Source organism: Pantherophis guttatus, chromosome 2 (assembly GCF_059756535.1).
Source record: "Pantherophis guttatus breed Tessera chromosome 2, ASM5975653v1, whole genome shotgun sequence".
Lineage (NCBI taxonomy): Eukaryota > Metazoa > Chordata > Lepidosauria > Squamata > Colubridae > Pantherophis > Pantherophis guttatus.
Window position 1 is genome coordinate 216,379,261 of NC_142064.1, and position 19,922 is coordinate 216,399,182.

Here is a 19,922-nt window from a genome sequence, read left to right on the forward strand (position 1 = left end):
AAACGGGCTACTTCCAGTAGCTTTTTTCTAGTCTTGCAAGCATATTTTTAAACTTTTTAGAAATTAACCAAATTCAAAAAGAAAAATACACAAAATTGTAAAACAATGATTGGAAACTTATCAAAGAGAGAAGCAACCTGGAATTAAGGAGAAACTTCCTAACAGTGAGGACAATTAACCAGTAGAACAGCTTGCCTTCAGAAATCGTGGATGCTCCATCACTGGAGATTTTTAAGAAGAAACTAGACAACCACTTATCTGAAACAGTATAGGTTCTCTTGCTTGGGCAGGGGGCTGGAGTAGAAGACCTCCAAGATCCCATCCAGTTCTATTCTATAATTCTAAACTTGCAAGCATGATTCCATCATTACTTGCATCCTTTCCAGGAAAATGGTGACAAGCATAGCAAAACTTTATACAGGTTGTTGAAGAACATAGTCATGGTAGCAATATGGAATCCACACAATTGTCACTAAATATTAAGGGCTCAGTGGTGAAGAGACCGACTGCCAGTAAGCTACTTTAGCAAGTAGCAAGTGAGAGATCAGATTTATCATTATAATCAGAAGCATTGATTGAATGCTTGGACTTTTTAAAAACAATGCTTTTATATTAGAATCTTGTTTTTAGTGTGCCTGAGTGTATTACATTGATTGATTAAGGGCCATGAGGATGGTGTTGATCATTAGAAGTGGTAGATTCTTTATAGGATGATCTGTCTTCCCTCAGCCTTTTGGACTTCTCTGTGGGGTACTCATTGCTCTCATAATTGAATCCATCCTTCTTGCTCTAGTCCTCTTCATTCCATTCTTCCAAGCATTATAGATTTTTCAAGGAACTGGGTTTCCACATAGTGTAACTGAACCCAGCTTTAAATAGTTGTCAAGAACAGCACACATTGTACACTGAGAGTATATACACCAAAACAAATTCCTTGTGTTTCCAATCACACTTGGCCAATAAAAAATTCTATTCTATTCTATTCTATTCTATTCTATTCTATTCTATTCTATTCTATTCTATTCTATTCTATTCTTCGTCAGCTCGTTTTCTAAGGTTTGAGATTCAACTACTGCTATAAAAAGAAATTGACCCACAATGTCAGATTCATTAAGTACAAACATATATGTTTGGAGACATTCCTCCCCACCTTCTGAGCTCCTGAAAGCTATCCTAGTTGCTAAAAGTCTGTAGAGATTCTCAGTCATCCAGGTCATGGTTGTCCCAAATGTACTTTTTCAGGAGGCAACTAGACTTTGTTTTTTCTTTTGAAGACGGTTCGCTTTTCATCCAAGAAACCTCTTCAACTCTGACAGGATAGTGGGATAGATAGATCCTTCATTCCCCACTATCCTGTCAGAGCTGAAGAGGCTTCTTGGTTGAGAATTGAACCGTCTTCAAAAGAAAAAATAAGAAAGTCCAGTTGCCTCCTGAAAAAGCACCTTTGGGACTCTCCTGATTGCATTACTGAATTTAAAGTTGTGACTGTTGAAAACTGGCAGCAATTTTCCAATATGATAAGAAAGGACCTGTACAAAGACTGCATATCATAAATTGTAGAATAGTTTTGATTATATGCCATCCAGTTGGTATTGACTCTTAGTGACTAAATAGATTTAGTGATTAAATAGATTTTCTCCGGGGGGGGGGGATCTCACTCAATTTGATTCTTCCAGTCTTTCAACTGTGCACTGATTGCTGTTACAATTGAGTCCAGCCACCTTGTTGCTGCCATCCTTTTTCTCTTCTCTGTTATAGACTCCTGCAGAAAGCTACATTTTTGCACAATATGTCCAAAGTGTGATTTGTGTCATTTGTGCCTCAAATATGTTCTCTGGGTTGATCTGCTTGATGAGTCATTTATTTTTTTAGCTATGCATGGGATTGTCAGGAGTCTTTTCCAATACCAAAGTTCAAAAATGTCAATATTAATTCTACCCTCTTTCTTCAAAGTCTTACCTTTGCATCTATAGAATGTCACAAGGAAAACCACTGCCTGTATCATTCTGAACTTTATAATATAGACACCTCATGAACAGCTTTTCCAAGGCCTTCATTGATACTCAACCAAGTGCTAGTCCATGGCGTATTTCTTGACTGCTGGTTCCTTTACTGCTGAAAATCGCATTACTACTGTTAAAACAAAGCATAAAAGTGCTGTACAAAATATGGCTTCTGCCTGCCTCCAAATTATTAAATATTAAGTGCAGATCTCAGCTGTGATCCTTGGCTGAGTATAATGTGTGAAGACAGTAATTACTGCTGCAATCAGCTGGAAAGTGATGAAGGTATTTATTACTGTGGCCATTGCTTGATCCATCCTCTTTCCCAATGGACAGAAGAGTTTTTTTTGGGGGGGGGAGGGTTTGGGGGTGGAATTCACATAATTCTTTTGATTTCACTATTTATTTGCTTTGCTGACTGAACTGAATAACGTGAGGTGGCAGTTAATTAAGAAACACACAGTGTAATAGCCAAATGCTCATTTTAATTATAGACAGTACAATGTATTTGCTACAGATTTTGCTATATTTTACCAAAAAAAGTAATTTCATAGTTGTTAAAAATAAACTTTTTTTAATAAATCCATAAATAGGTGCCAATAAAATGTCAACATTGATACTCTGTTCCCTTGTTATCTTGTTTTCACCTCTTCTAGTAAACTCTATGTAAGGGAAAACAAGACAGACGGGCCTCTATGTCTGTTCCCAGAAGCCTTATTACAAGCAATAAAACTGTTTTCAAAAAATGGAGAACAATAACATCAGAATTCTTCAAACCCTTTGGAAATGAAGTAGTGAATTCAATATGAATTGGTGCTTTATCTTACTAAGTGTATGAACCAGCTAGTAGAAAAGCTGCCTGTCCTTAGGACAAGAGATTTTAAAAGTCAGGCTATACCAGTTAGTTAGGCACAATTACTGCACAGAGCATATGACGAACCTTTGTTAGCCCATACCACTAAAAGATTTGTCTAAAAAACAGCCCTCACTTCAAAAATTGTGCAGGTGCTCTATCAGATTTCAGACAATGCTATATTTACCGACACAAATCTCTACCATTACAACCCAGCCTAGAAATACTTGCACCTGTCCTATTATACCTTCCACAGATTCTGCCATCGGGTTATAGCTAAACTTAAAAGCAATGAGGTGATAATGCACACATAAATGCTGAAATCTTATTCTTAGTAAAACAACCAACATCAACATGTTTCCAAATCATATTTTCAAAACTAGGAAAGCAATTTAGAAAGGCAGAGTATTTCAGAGCAGAGAAACGGCAAGATAAGAGCAAACCAATTACTTTCTTCCTCTCCTTTATCACTCATAGGTTCTGATAACATTAGAAGTCATTTTAGCCAGGATATGTAAACTAGGGATGCTATTAGGATTGCCTCCGTCATGCCAGTACTTTTATTTTAAACATGCATAATACCAATCTTAAGGAACTTGTACCTTATTGATCATGGCAGAAATCAGTCAATTGCAAATAATGTGTCCAATCTTTGTTAAACTCGGGCAATGTGTGTAGCTATACAAAAAATGTATATTTTACATCTGGCCTTTCACTTTTAGGCAGAACCATTTCTAAGGCACAAACTCCCTATTTAAAATAAAGCTCACTCAATTTCTCCACTGATCACAATTTTGCATTTTTGAATTATATACACTATGTTGGCCAGATTTAAAAAATGTCAACTGTCTAAATATCCTATCCCTAATTGAGAGAAAGATGTGTCCTCTCGTGTCTGAGAGTGGATGGAGGTATGTATTTTATCTGCACTGCAACATCAGTATCAGCTTTGAACATTCATCTCTATGAAGATGCACATTTGATCATGGAATTCTCCATGTAGCTCCTGATTCAACAAATAAATCTGTGAAAGAAGGTTTGATCTAGCCCATGCATCTAATTGATGGAATTTAGGATAGGTGATGACTGTTTATTAACTGAAACAAGAAACCTAATAATTTGAGAACTTGAGAAAATAGGCAGATCTTAAAAACCCAAGATGACTCAAACATTATTTTTGGGAGAAGAAATAGGACGAGCTTCTCTATACTTTATTCAGCACAATTCAAATACCTGAAAATCCCATGTTAAATTTTTAGTGCAGCCATTTGCTATAATTGATATAACAAAAGCATGCCTGTGAATTATACATGCACTTTATTTCCCAAAATGGAATGAAAAGGAGGTAAGTTACGATCTAATAAGCATTTTATGTAACCATAAATATTTCAGATTGCCTCACTATTTATGATACCCTGAAAATGTCTATACTAGCTATACAGATACATTGGAATTTAGGTTTTCAAGCACCATGAGGCAGGCAGATATATTCTTATACTTTGTTATATTCACAAAAAAGTCAAATGATTTACAAAGGAACTGATCTTCAAGTCTGAAACTCAGAAAAAAGGATGATGTCACTTTCCTGATTATGTAAGCTAGAAATCAATCCACAGAACTAATGCCATTATCATAACTGGGTCAGAGAATCCAAGGGTGGAGTAGGGAAATTGACGGGAGGCAGCCATAAATTCTGCTGTTGCTTAGTTTTAAAAGGAAAAGACTTCAGAGAAAGAGGTGCATAATCTGACTATATTTACATTTTAAAATATTTATCAAAGATGTGAAAAGACATTATATATTAGAAAGGGGAAATAGGACAAAGTTCTTTCTTTTTCCTTGCTCCATGAGAAGCATACAATTTCAACGTTTTACAGATGTGCAAAGAGATGTGCAAAGTCTCTTCTGTTCTACATGCTTATATGTAATATAAAAACTGAGATTGTATAATTGGTTGTTTGTAGATTAGATAATCTGCTATGCCATCTGATACTCTCTTTTAACCTGTTGCGGTAGTGATATTGCAGATATAACTAGACATATGTGCTTATGTACTTCTGACATTTCCTGATTCCAGACATTTTCTAAAGCCCAAAGGGAAGGGGCTAAATGAAATACATTTTTCAAATTTCAACATTTTTGCATAGACTATGAATTAAAATAAACGTTGTACAGTATTGAAAATAAATACATAAAGCAGACATCTTTTTTAAAATGCAGTTTTTTAAAAATTAATTGAAATTTTAATATTTTTATAAATGAGTTATCTTCCATAAAACAAAAAACCCAATACTAGTTAATTGTATTTTTTTTCCTGCATTGCCAAGTCTAAATGTCATCCTATAAACAATTCAATTAAGAGTTAAGTGCATATTTTCTGTAATATACATTTTCTTCTAACCTCATGATGGTGGTAGCAAGGGTGTATTCCAAAGAGGGTGAGTGAAGAACATTGGGGGTGCATGCCAAGACCAGATACTCCCAGCAGAGTAATTCAAGGCATGAAGGCCACCCAACTGTTCAGCTAGTTAGAGAAGGCACCTATATCAAGCAACAGTGATATAGGAAGATATATCATCCACTGGAGGTGGATGATCACTTTAGTGCCAAGAGCAAAACCAGTTTCACAGTGCACAAGAGAAAGCAATGGTAAACAAATCTTGTACTTTACCAAGGAAACCATATGGATAGACAATGTAAAGTGCTGAGTGATGGTGGACCCCTTAGATTGGATGGCATTCAACATATTACTGAGAAAGAGCTTCTTTAGCAGTACTAATGTTTAATGGTATTTATGAAAAAATTAAAGTCTTTGGGGCATCTATTTGTAGGTGCTTCTGTGCAGAAAGAGAATAGGAATAATGGAATAACGGTAGGAATAATGGAAATAAGCATCAACACAGGAAAACTCAACATAGTGGAAAATGAAATCAATCAATTATATATATATATATATATATATCTCTTAGGCATCAGCAAATTAAGATGGACTGCAACTGGACAGTTTTTCAGTCAGTTACTTAGGTACAATGTAGTTAATGACCAAATAGTATCGGTCAGATTTATAGACAACCCTTTTAAAATGACCTCCAAATTATACTCCAATCACTAATGCAAAACAGGAGGGGGGTGGATGGATGTTATAGTCAAGTCCAACTGTTCAATCAATAGAATATGCAAGCAAAATGTATCAGTTGTGGCTGGAAACTAAGATGCCAAAGCTGGAAATAGTAAAGCAGAAAATGTAGTTGTTCTATACGACCTAGAAAACTGAATGAGGCAAAAGAATGACTTATCAGTCAACCCAATGATTTATTTATTGCTTACATGCTCTTCAAAACACCAACGGAGGAAAGCTACTGTCAGAATGCATGCTGGAAATTGCCAAAAAGGGAAGAGAAGCCAAAGCCAAGAAATCCAAATTTTCAGGAACACAACAAAGATGTCTATGGAGATTCTGTCATCCAGGTTCATGGTTGTCCCAGAGGTGTTTTTGCAACTGGGCTTTCTTTGTTTATCCTTGAAGATGTTTCACTTCTCATTCAGTGAACTGAAGCAGCTTTTTGGATGAGAAAAGAAACGTCTTCAAGGAAAAACAAAGGAAGCCAAGTTATCTTTTGAAAAAGCACCTTTGGGACAACTTAACAAAGAATTTCAGAGAACCATTCAAAGAGATGAAGAGTAGTTTTACAAAGATATTGGTAAAGATACCGAAGCTGGAAGTTGAGAAATCCAACAAATACCAAAACAAAATAAACATGTTTATTTACATGACGAAAAGACTGAGATCTCTTGAAAATCCATAATGATGGTAAAGGTGAAAGGAACAAAAAGACAGATGATGGCAAGATGAATTGACTCAGCAAGAGTTGCAGAGTTGGAAGTCCTGAAAGGCCAGATTGGAGACCTAGAGAAGATCTATCCATTTGGTCACAAAGAGTCAACACCAATTGAATGGGGCACGTAATCTGCCAATCAATCATAGAATATTGAAAATGAAAGCATTAATTATAAATAACATTTAAAATCTGGACCAACCTGGGTATAAACTATATAATTTCCAATTCTCTCAGCAGTTGTGTTAAAGAATTTCCCTAGTATTCAGATTGTTAGAAACTTTTTACAAATTTTAAAGCCATAAATTGTGACTGCACATTTCTATCATAAGACTTCAACGGTATTACTTTGGAAAAGCTGGAATCAATTTTAGACATAATTTAGTGTATTTTATTTTTCAAACTGTCACAAAAAACAGTCTGTTCTAAACCGCATGATACATATGTAATACTATCAATTACAATTGTATTTCTGTAGCATATGCCCCTGCATTTTATGCAAAAAAAAATAGACCATAAAATTTGCTAATTGTGTAAGAAAAGTAGTTCATCTGAAATGTTTAAAAATCTGAAAATGGTTTTCAGTAAAACAGTTAGGCATTTAATATCTCAAACTGACTCTGGCACGTTTCATGTGCTTCATTTTATGTACCTGAAACCTCCATATTATTTTATGCTAGAGAATGCCAGATAAATATAAATCCATGGAATGTGACTATGTGTGTGCGCATGCGCGCCCCTATGTGTTTGTGTGTGCCTGTGTATTTGGAATGTAAATAGGTAGTATTTATATCAGAACAGACAAGAGTAACAGTGTTACTCTTAATTTGCTAATGTTTTATAGTATTACATTAAAAACAGATTTAGACAAAATAATGAATTTTTATAAACATAATTAATTCTACAGATCATTTACATTATGGTTAAAGGCCAATAATTTTAGCATTACTGGAACAGTCAAAAAGTGATCAACAGCACATAAAGATGCTGTGAAGAGCCCTGAGTCTTTAAAGAAACAGGCATGGAGTTTAAATTCATATTTTTGCTGCAAGTAAATAAATGTTTCCCATTCCTTATGAAATACAGCTATTTTTATATTTTACTGAAAAAATCCATTTGAAATAATGACTCTTTTCCAAACAGGTTTCTCCATGCAATACTTCCATTCTATTCAAAAAACTAAAGAAAAACAATGCTGTTGACTGAATTCTTCCTGCTGATAATGGGGTCACTAAATATTTTGACAATTTCGTCTTTTAAAATTTAGGTTCAAACTACTAGCTCAGATAGGTTCATTCTTCAGTATTTCCACTGAAGATACCCACAAAGCTGTTGCACAGTACACTACTTAAGTTCTTATTTGTCATTGCATAAGGATGGTTGTCTTTTTTCTTCTACCTTTCCCAGGAGAAGATTGTAATGAATCCATATGTATTGCCTTACTACTTGGAAAGGCATCCTATTCAACTCCTCATACAAAGAAGGGCCCAGAAGATTAATTTTTAATTGGAATTTGCAACAGCAATATCATTGCCACCTTTCTCCCAAAAATCTGCAAAATACAGAAAAGTTTGCAGGGGCCCAGACAATCTTGCACTATTCTGTTTTCAATTTGTAAGTTTACCAGAAATTCAACAGAAGTAATACAAGAGAGATTTGTAACGTTCTCTAAAATCTGGTCTTTAATTTTCTTGTCCTTGCAATGAATAATTGAAGCAAGAGCTAGTCTTTGTACAATAATTACTGAAGTGCAGTATGTATGGAGAAAGAAACCGGTAAACCATATCAATACTATGCAACCCCATCGTAACAGCTCATAAAAATCAATTTGAGCAAAGCTGTTGCTTTCCAATCTGGGAATAAATAAATAAGCAGTTTACATCACATTATAAAACACTAAAGAATCTTAGATGCTAAAATGTGTATTAGCAATATGAAGCAGCAAGTTAATTCTGAAGCAACTGTGTGTTCTCAATTACTTTTGGGAATGTATACCGAACTATAGCCCTACAAAACCAGTATGAAAGGCGTCTGCTCACATAACACTTGAACATTTTTATATAAATAATGTAACAACCCCCCCAAAAGATGTCTATTCACAGAATCCTTTTTTAAAAAAAACATTATTGGCACACCGTTATATCAGATTGGCCTGAAATACAGTAGCATCAATTCCTTAGATCACTGCTAGGCCAAGATCTTTGCAGCCCTTGGCAAGCAAAGCTTTTCTCCCTTTCTGCCACAGTGAAGAAAGAACTCGCCATTTCTAAACCATCATTTCCATTAAATTGTCTACCTAAGGCTGAATTCCTTCCCACCTGGAGTCAGACTGATACTAAACTACTAAGTGCAGGATTCACCAAATGAACATATGGTTATATCATCACAAATATTGGTCAGTTTGCATTTCCCTCTTTGGTTAATCGCTCAGTTTTTGTCAAAATATATATTAGTTTTGTGGATTCTTTTTTATACTTTCTGATGATCTTGCTATGCTGAAACCCCACAGGCCTCCCCCTTCCGGGAAATAAATATTCTTAAGAATGATGAATGATGTCAAATTTTATGCTGCATTTTATTTTAAAAGAAACTGCTTTAAATTTGTTTTGATGTTTTAATCACTGGAAATAGAGCTGATATAGTTCTTTCATCTTTGTTTTATTTACCGACTTCGGTATACTCTCTCATTTAACTCTTGGAAAATCAAACTTGTCCTTCTACATATACATAAGAGATGCAGGGAGTATTCTCTAACTGTTCTGTTTAATCATACAGAAATGATTAAAACGTAGCACCCATCAAATTCCTTGTGCAGGATTTTGCCAAAACCTCAGCCTTTTGGAAAGGGGGGTTACCTATGGCTTGAAAAGTGTACAGATGCCTGATATAAAAGCTACTTTATAAGGAGATGAATTTAGGATCTGTGCTTGGTTCAATCAATCATGCATGCTAAGACTATTCAGTTTCATTTTTTTTTCTTTCATTTTCATGGACTCAGCTGAAGAAACTGAAATTATATAATATTAATTCTTAGGTATTGGATTCAAAGTACAAAATCAACCATTTCTGTTTAATGCCAATGTTCTGTTAGTAGTCATTTTTAGTTACTGCTTAGGAATCAAAGGCTGAATATAATAAACCTGAAGAAATCTGGTATAAAATAGAATTTAGAAGCAGCATCTCTCAGGCGTTATCTCTTTTCTATGGAAACATAATTATAAAACTACATCTAACTGAAATTAAGGCCCCTTTCTTCTACACCTTACAAAACATTCAACTTTAAAGCTACTATTCTGAAATTACAATAAAAACATTCCTCAGGATAATCACTGGAATCAAAATTCGAGTAGTAAGGTAAATAACACAGCCAGACAACTTTATACTGCAAAAATTAAAACAGGTTCAAATGTTTTAACTTTCTATATTGATCTTCTACAAAAGCAATCTCTCAAACTAGTGTTATCCTAATCTCTGGTAACTGAACTGAAACTTGTTTCCAATCATAAAACGCTAAGCATTTTCCTAAAATAGGTTAGACAAATGCATTGGGCATATTCACAAGTTTGAAAGCATATTATGTTAGTTTCACATTTGATCTTTTAAAAGTAAGAAATCTTTAAAAAAAAACACCAGATGGGTTAGAAAGCCTATGGGTACTCAGGGAGGTATTCATGGCCATAATAGTACCATTGTATCAAACCCGTTTTAATATAACTGCAAGAATTTCATTCAAAATCTTTGATTCTCAGAGAGGTGCATAGGACCCATTAGAAATAATGTTGGACACTGAAAAGTTGCTTGGAAGATTTGCAGTCATTATAATTATTCTTCATTTCCCAGTTTAAGGTGCTCTAAAAAGGCAATTGTTATTAATATCTGTACTTCTAAACCACTGGCCAACGTAAACAAGGATATTTATCTTAAATTAACAAAGTAGAAATAGTTCAGCAGTTTTTGACTAATAGTTTGCAGACTTTTTCTACAGTATATGCTATTGATTTGTCATGAAAAAAATAGCGTGCAGCTAATTTGAAGATTGTGTTGTAGCATAATGGAAGAAATTAGGGGCAGAAGGAATGGGTAAGGAGCAAACAGTAGGAAACCCAGGCCCTATGATATAAAAGAAGTATCTTATAAAATTAGCAAATACGCCTTATCATGGTAATTCCTGAGCCATTGTCTTACAAAACAAAGCAACTGTTTGATGATTTTTAGAGCTCTATACTATGAGCCATCAGTTTAGGAAAATTACCAATTATCTCCTACACATAATTCAACATTTACCATATACTTATTAACAACTTAATACCACTGACCAGAAAAAGTTCAAAAAGAGCCAACTCAATAATTGTTGAAAGTACCGAAAAATGGGGGGAAATCCTCTAGCTGGAATAATTTATAATGTGCTCAATAGTAATGAAAGAAGAGGTTAGGATTGAAGGGAAAGGTATTCAAATAAGCTGCTTCTCTGAAGTATGCTAACCATATTGAAATTAATGAAGACGAGAATTACCAATCTATAGTATTAACTGAGGAATCTATATCAATTGTGCAAAATAAACTATTACATCTATCTTAACTTATAATTTTTAGCCTATTTAAAATAAAGCCCTGTACAGTTTCAAAGGCATTTTACTTCCAAGAAAGCTCCACTGAAACCCATGGAACTACTATCCAGTGAAATGTGTTCAGGATCAAGTCTTCTGAGGTGAATATGAAATGAAACAAAACAGGGGTCTCCATTCTTGGCAACTTTAAGACTTGTGGACTTCAATTTCCAGAATTTCCAGAATTCCTCAGCCAGCAAAGCAAAACTGGCTGAGGAATTCTGGGAGTTGAAGTCCACAAGTCTTAAAGTTGCCAAGATTGGAGACCCCTGCTCTATGTAATATACAACTGCTACTGCTTTCTCTATTTGAAAAAAAACAAAAACAAAAAAACCAAGAGAGAAAAATGCTCGTTTTGCACGTCTTGTATCAGCAGTATTAGTATCCAGGAAAGCACAATTCCATAATTTAGGAGATTCAGCTACTATATCCTATGCAGAAAATTGAGTAGTTCATACTTGAAATATCCCTACAAAATTTACGTCACTATGTGTAAGTTTAAATACTTTTTTTTTCCTGGAATGTGAAGAGTTGAAACAGGCAGCCTGAAAACTCGCTGCCATAAAAGCATTAAATGTCATCCAAGTTGCTAAGTCCCTTACATAGATGTCAGTGAATAGCAGTTTTGCACTCAGACCATTTTGTATGAAGATATTTTAGTAGCTTCATTCTGTGCAACTTACTGCCAAATTGCACTAATTCCTCTAAAAAAGAAAATCTAATAGAAATTGCTACGGAATGACTGCTACAGTTTCAGATCTACACAAGAAAGTTCCTTCATATTAAAAACATGCTGCAAATGTTAATCCCTTAATTTACAAAACACAAAGCTTGTGCAAAGTGTTTATGTATAGAAGAGACCCAGAGCGAAGGAGAGAGAAGGAATGTATCCTCTAAATTCCAGTAACAATTAGAGAAATTGTATGATCAGCAGCCACACCCCCACCCTTCTACCACATCCTTGCTGTCAAGTTTGATGCTGTCTGTGTTTTTCTCACTGAACACAGGGCCTCCATGTCTCATCATCAGCTCTGTGGCCATCTTCACAAAAGCTTCCTCTACATTGCTGGAGTCCTTTGCAGAAGTCTCTATGGCACAGATGATATCATAGTGTTCAGCCAGACTCTGAGCCTCTGCTAGTTGAACCTCCCGAAGGTCACTTAGGTCAGACTTGTTTCCTAGCAGAAAACAGAATTGTTGATAAGATTAATTTTTAAATGTGGATTCTGAAGATTAGGGGAACTGTTCAGTTGAGGAAGCCTAGGGAAAAAGACAATGGCAGGGATAGATAAAATTGTGCTGAAGGACCTTAAAAGTGATAAAAGAAATCAGATACTAGAGTTACCTCGGAGATGAGAAAAAAACAGCTAATGAAATATCAAGATAAAGAGATAAAAATATAAAAAATAGATAAATAGATAAATCTGAGCCACTGGAAAGTATAGCATTAATTTTTTGGATCCTGGATTTATAATTCTATCCCACTTTGATGTTGACAAACCCTGCATTTCAACATAATACTTCAATCTTAATACTCTGTGGGCCATCATGGCATAAGCATGGAACATGTCCCAACAGATAGGAAAGCACAGACTCACAAAGTGGCTTGACTTGGTCAAAATATACTGTCAAATAAAGATCCTTAAAGCACGGAATACTGAGTCAACCATAACAGGCTGAAGTAAACAAAGTAAACTGTAGAAGAGCTTGAAAGTAATTTTTTTCCTGCTTCATCAATTATTATGCAGTAATTCAATCCAATGCAAAATAAGGAAGAAATGTTTTTATTTTTGGAAAGGAGGAAATGCCTTTGCACAAGTTGCTATTGTCTCCTAATGCATAGGCATAATTCTTTTTTATTTCTGGTTTACCAAGTAGATCGTTCCACACTCACCAATTAGCAACTGTACTATATTGGAGCCTGCATATTTCCTCACATCCTCGATCCAGCGAGGAATGGACTGGAAAGAGCCTCTCTTACTAATGTCATAGGCTAAAATAGCTCCATTGGCGCTTCGATAGTAACTCTGGGTTATAGTCCGAAACCTTTCTTGACCAGCCGTGTCCCAGATCTGTAACTAAAGGAAGTAAAAAAGAAGTAAGCCTGTAAGTTCTTCAATCATAAGTTGTTGGTTGTACTTATCAGATGACCCTTTCTTATGCATACTGACTGAAAAATATCTAAACAGAGCACAAAATAATTTCACATCCAGTTGGATTACAATATATTATCGCTGGGTTGCCACAGCCAACATGCCCAATCTATTTGGCAAGGGAAAGTGGAGCAGCAAGTTTAAGAGAGCAATGGTGGATAAGCAGCCATGACTCTTCAACATTACTGGTTCCCACAAAGGCAGGAAGGTTAAGGCAATTATAACTGTGATGTACAGAGAGCTGACCTCTGACCACAAGTGCAGTTTTATTTCTTTTTATATCACAAAGCTGCTCTTCACTGCTACAGTATTATAAAAACACATTTGTTTTCAAAGTTGGCCATGTTACGTGTGCACCCCCACAAGCTCTGAAGCACCGCACACCTCTGAAATATACTTAAATTCAAGTTCAACGAAAGGGCATCACTTAAACAAAAGTATTGCTTTAGATTTTTGTATGGTTTACTTTAGGACTGGCATTAAAAAACACTGCCTTGTGTTTGTATGAACTGAGTGAAATATTTTGAAAATGCAGATTGTATTGAAATACTGTAGAATAGGAATCAAGATTATCAGTAATGTCTTTGCCACTAGATACTGCATTTGTTATAGGTTTATTTGTATTTTATTGGATTATTACTACTCGTATTGTATTATTGATTTATCAATCTAGAGCAGGGGTGGCGACCTGCAGGCCGAATGTGTCATGCACGGGCCACGCCCAATCCAGCTCCGCAAAGGGGGAAAATGTCGCGAAACATCATGTGATGGCAACGTGATCTAGAACCTCTGGAATGATTTATAAAAATTATAAACAATAAATAAATGGTGACTGTACACATTGATAACTAGTTACATTTAAAGTCTTGCTTAACAACATTTCTTATTAACAACAGTCCATGTAATTATGAAAAAGTACAGGTAGTCTTCACTTGCTGACTGCAACTGGGACAATGCCAAGCTTATGTCAGTTCTACTATGATTATTAAGCGTGACATATGTGACCGTAACTTGCAACTTCCTGCTGACTTCCCCATTGACTCTGTTTGTTAGAAGCCAACTGTAAAGATCACAAATGGCAATTAAGAGACCGTGGGATGCTGTGGCAGCTTCCTGTTTGAGAACCAATCTTAACGCTACTCTTTTAGCATTGTTGTAACTTTGAACAGTCTCTGAATGAGGTAGTTGGTAAGTGAGGACTACCTGTATATAGATAGCGTATATAGATATTTATTCCTGATATCTTCTTTCAAGGAATACATTTTAATCACATTTTTCCACTTAAATCATAATATATTATTGAGGCAAAAATAAAGTTCTGCTCTCTGCTTTTGAAAAATGTAAGACTCCAGCTTGTTCCAAACCTTACAAACGAACATGTGAACAGCTCTTTCTGTACTCATAGATTTCAAAACAGTAAAATATAAAATATTTAATAGTTTTTGCAAAAATCACACTGCAAACCTGTATTACTTACATATGAAACCAGGTGCACATATCATATTTGAAATTATGTATCTTTGAAACATTATAGAGTTGCTCTAAGACTATTTCTTAATATGCTATGCAAAATACTTTTTAAATCTGCTCTATTTTATGCTGCAATAGCAAATATGGAAATATTAATTAGTTCCATCTCCTTGCTAACTATCCTAATATTATAATGCCTATTAACTTAGCTAAAAGCAAGCACACAATGTGATGAAACAATGTGAGTTTAGAAAATGGAATTTTCTCTTTTGATATATAACATTAGTAAAAGAAATTTTGTTAACTTTGTGTGCAAATGTTGACATGCAAGTGTTGTGGCTGAATATTTTGCTTTGAAACCAACCAATTGTCAAAATCAGCATTAAAAGTGGTGTAGTTCGAGAGGTATTCCCGTTACTCCCGTGCTACACCTCTCCTGCACGAGCTGCACTGATTACCCGTGGTCCTTCGGATCTGCTTCAAGGTGCTGGTACTTACCTATAAAGCTCTACATGGCATGGGCCCGAGGTATTTGCAGGACCACCTTCTGCCGGCCTCCCACCGCCCTGTGCACTCACATAGGACAGCCCTCCTCCGGGTGCCATTGGCCAATGTCGGCTGGTGGCGCCAAGATGAGGGCATTCTCTGTGGGTGCACCGACCCTCTGGAATGGATTACCCACGGGGCTCCGGACGGCCCCCGACCTCCACTCTTTCCGCCGTGACCTGAAGACATGGCTTTTCCAACAAATTTGCTGATCTGATGGGTGATTTTAATTGGGAGATTTTAAATTGATTTGTTTTTAGTAGTTTATTTTTATTGTTCTTATCATCTAATTTTGTGAGCTGCCCTGAGTCCTTTGGGAGAAGGGTGGCATATAATTAAATAAATAAATAAATAAATAAATAAATAAATAAATATATATTTATTTATTTATGTAAGCTCCATACAGCAGGGCAATCTGATTTATTTTCTTCTAAAAAGCTGTCTCTATAGAAGACACAAACAGCTCTCCCTATGGCATTAAGTTCCTAAACTAAAAGTTTCAAGAGCAGTTGTTGAATATTCTGGAGGGGCCTTTGCCACATTTCCGCAGCTTCCAGATAAAGACCCAAGATTACTATTGAGGTCCAAATAAAGATGTTTGTATCAAATAACATTGAATACTTATTTTAGATGTGGAGGAATAAGGTATTTCCAAGTCTGTATTCAGGCACATCTTGCATTTAATGACCATTTTAGGCTCCAAAGATACTTAAAAGGTAACTTTACTACCAGTCCTTGTATTTATGATTGTCAAAATGCCCCTCTAATGTCATGTAACTGACATTTGGGCACTTGGGCACAACTGGTAGGCATTTTATGATTGCAGTTGAAATGCCTCACACCCGACTTTAGGTTAAGTCAATGGAGAAGCAATTGTGGTCACTAAATAAGGTCTATTTGTAACCCCTTCTTGCTTAGAAAGCTCTGTTTTTAGACAATTCATAATAATCAACAGCTGAACCTGCTAGAATGTTTTTGGTGTACCTTCTGGGCATAACTTTTGGGTTATCTTCTGAATTCTAGTCACCCACATGTAGAAAAATTATGGTTTTAAATTACACAAAATCAGACTCTGGTTGAATAGTAGGGAAAAAAATCCTATTGGAAATAGTTCAAAAGCAGAATTCCAAAACGAACTTTCCTTCAAAATATGTATTCAAGCAGATGTCATAGATATTTTAGTTTGGATTCCTGTGCAGAGTAGGGATTGGATTCAATTGTTTAAGTGAACCTTTTCAACAATGATTCTTTCAATAGTTCATTATTAAATCAATATATTTAAAGGCTTTCTTTTAAATATATGCTAATACCTATATATCTTATTACATTAGGATTGGAATAAAAGAGAATTAAGCAACTTCCATTTGGAAATTTTAACCTACCAAGAATAACCTATACTTTAGCAATAACTCATTGTAAAATATTGCACACATTGTCTTTGGAAAATTTCTTGATTACTTTCAAAACAAGGTCTGGAAAAGCATTCTATTTACTTTCCCAAACTGAACAGGTTTATAGCCCTCTTTGGTGTGCTGTGTCATATAATAAAGGAGTTACACAACATGTCTGTTAAAGTCAATTAAAATCCTAAAACTCTTTGACACAATGCCAATAACTTTTCCAGGTCAAATTACTAAATCCTACCGGGATATCGAAGTCTCTCCCCTTTTATTTACGTACATGAAATCTTGTTGATCCAGATTACAAAGCATGACAATTATTTTTTTTTAAGTGTACATTAGAGGCATTCATGTTCTCTATAATAAAATATGTTTATTGTACTGAGGGCAAATGCTAATACTTTCCTGAAATGTGGGCATTTTAAAAAAAATCTACCCTTAATAGCAAAGGGGGTATATTTAATGTATTCAGATCTAGATGTCTACAATACATACATACATATAGATATGAAAAAAAGGGAGAAATTAAAAATTCAAATTAGCCTGATTTAAAGCATTACAAAAAGTCTCCCAGTTAATTTTACAATGTTCCACAGAGCTGGAATGGTGTTTCCTGCCTGAGCAGGGGGTTTGACTAAAAGACCTCTAAAGTCCCTTCCAACTCTGTTATTCTGTTCTAGAATGATACTTAAACCAGACTACCCATCTATGCTTTAGCACACAAGCAGAATATTCGCATGAGTTACGGGCCCTGTCATGACAAAATTACTTATACGGGGATTACAACCTAATTTCTAAACAATACCAACCAAATCTTAGAAGTTAGGAGATGCGGAGCCATCTCCTAAGTTAAGTAAAGAAGTTTGTCTCAAAGTTTGTCCCAAGATTTTATACTTACTATTACTCATCGGATAAGCAAAGTGGACTCTTATCAAAAGCAAAGTGGACTCTTTCATACTCAAACAGGCTCCAAACTCAAGTTCATGGAACTGTGTTATCAACACAGTTACAACTCAATTACAAAAGAACTCCTAATGTTATCTTATTTTCAAACATTACCTAAAAGCTCCTATGGTGAGTTTTATTTGAATAGGCCTGGAATTATCACCACTGAGGTTCCCCCAGCAGTTGAAGAGGCTTGTTTCTTAAGCACCTCCAGAAAGGCAAAGAATATCCGTTGAGGCATTTTTACAGGGGATGTGCAGCAGTGGTGGGTTTCAAATTTTTTTTACTGCCGGTTCTGTGGGTGTAGCTTGGTGGGCGTGCCGTGGCTTGGTGGGCGTGGCAGGGGAAGGATACTGTAAAATCTCCATTCCCACCCCACTCCAGGGGAAGGATACTATAAAATCTCCATTCCATCCCCAATCCAGGGGAAAGTTACTGCAAAATGCCCATTTCCTTCCGATCAGCTGGGACTTGGGAGGCAGAGAATAGATCTCTGATCTATTCAGTCAGAATTTTTACTACCGGTTCTCCAAACTACTCAAAATTTCAGCTACCGGTTCTCCAGAACTGGTCAGAACCTGCTGAAACCCACCTCTGATGTGCAGTACCTAAATGTTGTTGTTGTTTTTTTTTTAACTTTCTGAACCAGGGGTCTCCAACCTTGGCAACTTTTAAGAGGTGTGGACTTTTAACTCTTTAGCTTTGCCAGCTGAGGAACTCTGGGAGTTGAAGTCCACAAGTCTTAAAGTTGCCAAGATTGGAGACCTCTGTAAATCTGAACTTAGCAAAGGGTGGGTGGGAGGGGGAGGGAGAGTGGGAGTCAAATTCTAGTTCTTTTTATTGGTTTTAAAAGGTTATCCGAACTGCCAGCACAAACTCTTAGGCAAATTCTGCCTTGGCGTTGAATTCTCTCGGCCCAGCCAGGGATGTCAGCAGATCGGCTGGTGAAGACGTGTGGGCGCCTTTGGGTCTCCCGGGAAAGGGACGTTGCCATGCCAGCTTCTTCTCCCCCGACCGCAGCTGTTGTTCTGTCCGCACACCTGTTACCTGCCCGGCCAGCGCCTCGAAGGGAGATAAGACGGGGGGGGGGTTGGCCGCGGGGCCGCTTCCCTCCCTCCCTCCCTCTTTCTTTCCCTCCCTCCCTCGTCCCCCGTCCCGCTGCCCACCTTGACCCGCTTGCCCTGGATCTCCAGGCTCTTCATGGTGAAGTCCACGCCGATGGTGTTTCCCTGGCGCTCAGAGAAGGCCCCGGTCTTGAAGCGCTGCACCAGGCACGTCTTGCCCACGCTGGCATCGCCGATCAGCACCAGCTTGAAGAGGAAGTCGTAGTGCTCCTCCGGGTCCGGCCCGGGAGGCGCCGACGGGGAGCTGGGCATGACCGCGGCGCTGCTCTCCCCGCGGCTGCCCGACGCAGGTCCCCTCGCTCCCGTTTGGCAGCCGCACCGCCGGCCTCAGCATCCTTCCCCGCCCGCCCGGCCGCCTTCCTTCCTTCCTCTGCCAGGCCGAAGCAGTGGGCATGCGCGGCGGGAGCTTGCGTTCTTCCTCCTTCCACGCCCCCCCACCACGTTCCCACGCGCCAGGCGTCGAGGGTGGGGCAAAAGTGCAGGGCAGGATTCCCTTCGTGCTTAGTGGGCGGGTTTAGCGGCTTTAACCCCTCCCCCCTCCCTGGCTTGGAGGGCGAGGTCGCCCATTAAGATGGCCGGATTTCCGTGTGACGTTATCTCTCTGGTTGCCCTGAGCAGGAAGCGCGCCTAGAGAAACTCCCTCCCCCCCCCGTGTATGCTCTGCACTTTGAACCTTTGATGGCTAAATTCCCTAGAATTAGACCCAATTTCTGTTTTACATGCAACGGTTGACATAGTGCACTTTGAACGGGAACGGTTCCCAGAAGAATGCCCGAAATAAACAAAAACTGAGCTCCTTGGAGGCAAACATAAAATGTATTGGTCTTTGGGGTGCGGCAAAGCTATGGAATCAATCACAGTGAGGGTGGCCAGTCCAACGTGTGTAAAAATTAGTGATCAAATAAGTTCTGCAGCTCCCTGCAGCAGGAAACGTTGGCAGGAAACGCACAATCCTGCAATTAATTGTTAGATTCACTTAGTCATT

The 19,922-nt window shown here is 37.1% G+C and overlaps 1 protein-coding gene across 1 annotated transcript; it reads right to left on the minus strand.

Moving 5' to 3' along the window:
- Positions 1 to 9,741: 9,741 nt before the first annotated feature.
- On the minus strand, positions 9,742 to 19,450 carry RAB43 (RAB43, member RAS oncogene family). The gene is made up of 3 exons (XM_034437952.3): positions 18,980 to 19,450; positions 13,194 to 13,377; positions 9,742 to 12,477 (listed from the first exon to the last, which is right to left on the minus strand). The coding sequence occupies exons 1-3, from the start codon at positions 19,187 to 19,189 to the stop codon at positions 12,227 to 12,229; spliced, it is 645 nt and encodes a 214-aa protein (XP_034293843.1). The 5' UTR covers positions 19,190 to 19,450; the 3' UTR covers positions 9,742 to 12,226.
- Positions 19,451 to 19,922: the final 472 nt, after the last annotated feature.

Coding starts and splice junctions, on each gene's coding strand:
- RAB43 (XM_034437952.3), bottom strand. CDS start 19,189: ATGCCCAGCTCCCCGTCGGCGCCTCCCGGGCCGGACCCGGAGGAGCAC. Junction 13,378..18,979: donor TCCAGGGCAAGCGGGTCAAG/GTGGGCAGCGGG, acceptor TACTTCCTTTAG/TTACAGATCTGGGACACGGC. Junction 12,478..13,193: donor TATAGTACAGTTGCTAATTG/GTGAGTGTGGAA, acceptor GTTTTCTGCTAG/GAAACAAGTCTGACCTAAGT.